General features: G+C 42.1%; 1 protein-coding gene across 1 annotated transcript; it reads left to right on the top strand.

Moving 5' to 3' along the window:
• The first annotated feature begins 235 nt into the window (after window positions 1-235).
• LOC103364268 (uncharacterized) lies at window positions 236-4,389 on the top strand. Its single transcript, XM_008291327.1, has 3 exons — window positions 236-344; window positions 2,097-2,738; window positions 3,532-4,389. Exons 1-3 carry the CDS (start codon window positions 296-298, stop codon window positions 4,035-4,037), a joined length of 1,197 nt encoding a protein of 398 aa, XP_008289549.1. The 5' UTR covers window positions 236-295; the 3' UTR covers window positions 4,038-4,389.
• The last annotated feature ends 1,074 nt before the right edge of the window (window positions 4,390-5,463 follow it).

The following is a 5,463-nucleotide window of genomic DNA, read 5'->3' on the forward strand; positions in this document are numbered from 1 at the left end:
ATTATAGGCTGTGTAAAGATAAAATATAGGACAAGTGTGAGCCTTGCATATTAGATCATGTGTGTTGTATAATTTAAGTGTCTGTAATACATTTTCTGTACATTTGTTATCATTCATAGAGACGAATTTCGTTATTTTTAGATTATTTTCTTCATTTATTTTTTATTTTCTGAAGAAATGTATTGTTCTAACTCGAAGCTGCGTCACGTAACGCGACGTCACACGTTAAGCTGCGTCACCCGGAAGTGAGGAGCGTCGGTGTGTTTACTGTTTACATCTGCTGCAGCTCGACAACATGAACCCTCCGATGATCAACTCCACAAACTCCGTATCCACGACCAGAAGTAAGACCCGGTGCTGCGGCCGACACGTTGTGTTTGTGCCTGAACAGAAAAGCAGAGTCTCACAGGTGGAAATGTGGGTCGGCTAGCTGCTAGCTGCTAACGTTAACCGAGGCTGCTACACAGCAGGAGTTGCACTGTAGTCTGGTTTCACTCAGTTTACCAGCTGTTCAGCGATTCTGTGCTCAAAACAGGACGTTTTGCAGTCTGACGCTGAGAACGTTTAACATTTGGAGCAGTGTTTTCAGACTACTTTCACTCTGCATATCTGAGTTAGCTTGTTTGCTAACTCTCAACTTTGAAGGTGTCAGCTAACTTCCTGTTTCCTGAAAAATTAGCAGCACGTTTAGAATCTGATCTCTGCTAAATATGCATATGGATTTCTATTTCTGAACCTGAAATCTGCAACATGATCAGCATGATCTTCATGTTACTGAAGCCAAATGACAAGTTTGTTGTTGCTAAGTTTTGCTCCTAACTGAGGGAAGACATAAACATCATGTTTTTCATAGAAACTGAATAGCTGAGTATGATTTCAATTTGATTTTCCTGCCTTGTCAGAATCACTTAAGGTAAAACAACTGTTAAACTGCCATCAGATTATTGTATAAAGGTGCATGTCTGAAAGAGGATCCATAGCATCACATTCTACTTTAAAATTTAGCTATTAAGGATTTATTTCCTTGTTTCATTCAGGAGTCACTTTGATCCTAAATTTGCAAGTTGATAGTTGTTATTCAAGCTGATTAAGCTTATTCAGATTACACAGTTACAGATGTAGGGAGTATTGAAAGTGTTTTATTTAAAGTTGCATTCACAGTAATATACACACAGTTGCAAGTTTAGTAGATAGATCACGTTAAAAGTTTGCCAGGACTGTACAAACAGAAATCATATCTACTCTCCAAACAAAATCTGTGCATAATAGATAATTAAATCAGCCACAGTGCACTGAGTGCTCTCTACCTGCTAGTCTTATTAGCCTCAATTAATTTTTTATAGCCGTGAAAAGCTAGTGTTTATTAAATCATTATAACCTTGTTATTTTATAATGAGATGATTAGAACAGACTCGGAGCAGACCATCACGCACCTGCCCACGTTGAGTTTCCAAAAATAGAACAATATCAACTTGTGACTTCAGCACAAATACTCTTAAGAAATATAACACAGACAAACCAGCCTACTAGATGATTTATAGGCTGTGGAGCTGTGATATGATGTTTGCAAAGTTTACACTCAACATTTTGTCAAAATGCAGCCACACCGACAGCTTCTTTAGCACGATGTCAGTCAGTCTGGAGCCGACTCTGAGTAAATGTTCAGTAAAGGCTAAATAAGTTTAATTGAACAGTCTTTATGAGGTTGGGCACACCTGGAGGTATGAAAACTCAGGAGTCTTCTGAGGATGTTAAAATAATGGATTATTCCTGGAAGGGAAGGCTGTTGATGTAGCGCTTTTCTCCTTATATAAGCAACACGAGTGTTTGCACAATTAATACGAAATTGGTCGAATTAAAGTAAATCAACCGACCAGTTGATCTGTACAGTACAGCCCTACTTCAAGAAGATTTGTTTTCCTACCGAGTAGATTTCATTTCAGTTTGGTGGAAGTAGTTTTTCTTCATCTTCACATATATTTTAGGGCATAATTCTGACTCCACGTATCTGATAAGCTGGCAAGTGTGTCATTGTGTACTATGTTTTATGACTTGTTAAGAATATGTCATCACTGAGCTGTGTTGTGCACGCACAGGGAAACGAGAGGCCGAGCGCTCAGTTAACTGGACCGCGGAGGAAACTCAGGTGCTGCTGTGCGCCTGGAGTGACGAGCGCGTCCAGAAGAGTTTGGCAGAAAACCTTCGCAACCGCCACGTCTTCAAACACCTCTCGGGCCGGATGAGTGAAATGGGATTCTCTCGGAGTCCGCACCAGTGCCGGCTGCGGGTGAAAACCCTGAAGGCCAACTACGTCAGAGCCAAACTGCAGAAAAGCGTAGACAGCTCGCAGCCGTGCACTTTTAAATACTTTGCAGAGATGGAGGCGGTGTTGGGGAGGAGGTCGGCCGGAGGGGAAGAAGGACCTCATTTTGTGTCTCCAGAAGGGACGGCAGAGCGTCACCTCGACGCCATGGACGGGACAAGAGGCATCCTGCCTGATTTACATTCTAACACGGAGGTTGGGGGACATCATTTTTGCTCTTTGGGGAGATCGGCGAGGCAGCCTTTGGTCTCTTTAGAGGAGAGGGCAGGATGTCAGCTCGACTCAGAGGTCAAGATGGAGGACAGGGAAGAGTCAACGGATGAATTTGAATTCAGCGACTCGGGATTCTCACAGCATCCAAGAGACAGACGGCATGAAGTTTATCTGGAAACAGCCATCCACCGTGAACTCAGCGGTATGTACTGGGATTACTATTTCAATCACGCTTTAAATGATTTGATAAATGTTGTCATTATGTAATTTTACTTTCTTATGATCTCATAATTTTGATTGTAAATTTTCAGCTACTATTATTGTGAGTGTGTATGTTTAAAATGATTAGAACCTTTATCATAGCTGTAAGCCTCTCGTGTGAAGGCAGGACAAACAGACAAAACATTTTTCTCAATAAGTTGGTTAAATGAGATGCTACTAATTATAGAAAAATTTTTAATAGAATCTGGTTACATCAGACTGTTTATTTTTGGTAAATTCTCAAATGAGACTGATTTTGATTAAATGTACAGATTTTTAGCTTAGCTTTGGTTGTTTATCCCACTGAAACTGAAAGTTACACATGATTTGTTGAAGGAAATCTGCAGATTCATCCTGTTGTTAAAGTTTCTTGCGTTGATATATCAAAATCAGATCAAGTTAATTTTCATTTTGCTGTACATACAACAGCAGTACAAACACGATGAGAGAGCGTTTCTTCAGGATCCAAAAACCAAATGCAATTAAATAAAGAATTGTTTACATATCTGGATCAACAGTTCAGCATTCTGTCAGCTTGTGGAATGAAGCTGTTGATCTGTCTGGAGGTTGTGAGGAGTCTATGTCTATATATGCCTTGTTTTTTAAATCGAGAGAAAAAAAATAACGTGTTTCAAACCTGCTGGCAAGATTTCGGGTTCAGAGGGTTATTTGGATGATTTGTTTCAGCTCCATTCCTGTCACTAATGTCACACCTGTTTTGTTTCATATCTCAGGTACAACAGTGGAGAACAGCCTCAGCACTCCTTCCCCTCCTGCAGTTCCTCCCCTACCTGCTCCACCGCCTCCCCCTCTCACCCAATCCGCCGCCTCCCCTCTGCTGCCTCCCCCAGACGTGAACCCCGGCAGCCTCCCCGCATCTGGCCACCATCACCCCGACTCCTCCTGCCTCGAACCCGTCCTCCAGCACCTGTCGGAGTGCTTCCGGCAGCTGGTGTCGGAGACCCGCGGCCTCCTGGTGCAGCTGGAGGGTCAGAGGCAGGAGCAGGCCCGGTGGCACCAGGAGCTCCTGGCCCAGTGGCTGCAGAGGGAGGAGCGCCGGCAGCGGGAGACGGCCGAGAGGGAGGAGAGGAGGGAGAAGGCTCGCATGGAGCACGAGATCAGAGTGCTGGAGCTCCTCACCAGTCTGGCCAGAGAGCAGGGATGTAGATGTGCAGGAAAGCAGGCGGCATCGGAGGCAGCGAGCGGTCCGAATCACGCCAAGAAGAAAGACGGAAACTAGCGCTTTGTTTTCCCCAAAGTGTGGAACAGTTTTAATGCTCAGGTGGAAACAAGTAACAGCACTGAAAATAAAAAGAGCTGCAGTCAGGGTTTGGTTTAGGCCTTAACTAGGAGAGGGTTTGGAGACATTCTAACTGAACCAAATACTGGAAAATGATCAGAAGGTGATTTCTGACAGACAGCTGGTGGTCAGTCATGCTCAGAACTGCAAAAAAAAAAAAAAAGGAAATTTGTGCTTTTCTTTGTTCCTGTCAGCTCTGAGGGAATTTCTCAGCTGTCAGTCCATTGAACCAAATGTAATAGAAGCTTCATGCACTTTTATATAAATTAAAAAGTAGATATTTTGAACCATTTTCCGCTGTCTTGTTTGCACTAATTGATACGTGGTCATTTGTATTTAAACTTATATTTACACATACTTGAAATCTCAGTTATGGAATTGATGCTTTTATCACTTCTGTGACAGTAAAACCAAAGTCTTACAATGAGAACATCATGCATCTGAGCTCTTGGCTCTCATAATAGCACATTATCTAACCACGGTTGATGCAAAATCCTTATGAGGAAGTCTTGCTACTCTGTGGTCGTCTTGGTAACACCCTGAGGCAGTTATTTTGGGTTTACAGCACCAGGCTGCGATCGAAATGAATGTCGGAACTGCATTTTTAATGGTGGTCAGGACATAAAAAGTGCTTGAATAGAATCACGGGTCAACTCTGATAAAGAAACAGATTTTTAAAAAAACAATCAAGATTTGGTAACTTTGTCCAAAAGTATTTCTTAAAAACCGTTTTTATTCTCCTTTTCGTGCACAAACTTCTTAACTTCACGTGCCGCACAATGTTGATCAATATTTGCTGCACAAATGTCGTTCTAATTCACATCTATGGATATAGTGAGCCAGTATTTGAAGCGATATCTCTGACAGAGGTCCGTCTGCACCTGCTCCTTCCTGATGCCACACAGTTGAAACCTCCACTGTGAGCAACAACTCGGTTGGTTCATGTTTCCCTGTTGGACTATTAATAAAACACCCAGTTGGGTTTTTGGGTGGAAGAGCAGGATATGTGTCATAGAACCACCATTGTTTGCACTGTGGAATTTTCCTGCAGATTTCTATTCAGGATTCTTTAAGCAGGTTGTCTCTCATCGTTGTTCCAGTCGGCTGGAGCTCCAACAGATCATCAGTCGAAGCTTCAACTAAAGAAAAATCCACATTTGTTGACGTGAAGTTGTTTGTCTTCACTGAGCTTTAACTATTTTACATTTAATACAGTGTGAGAATCTTTAAACATGCAAAATATACAATCTGAAATGTATATTTAGATATATGTAGAGGAATCTTTATAGTTTATTTTAGTTCATTGTTTGTTGTTCGAGAATCAGCGCGCAGTTAAAAGCGATCCCACCAGAGTTAGCTCGCCACT

This window comes from Stegastes partitus, unplaced genomic scaffold, assembly GCF_000690725.1.
Source record: "Stegastes partitus isolate 25-593 unplaced genomic scaffold, Stegastes_partitus-1.0.2 Scaffold735, whole genome shotgun sequence".
NCBI lineage: Eukaryota > Metazoa > Chordata > Actinopteri > Pomacentridae > Stegastes > Stegastes partitus.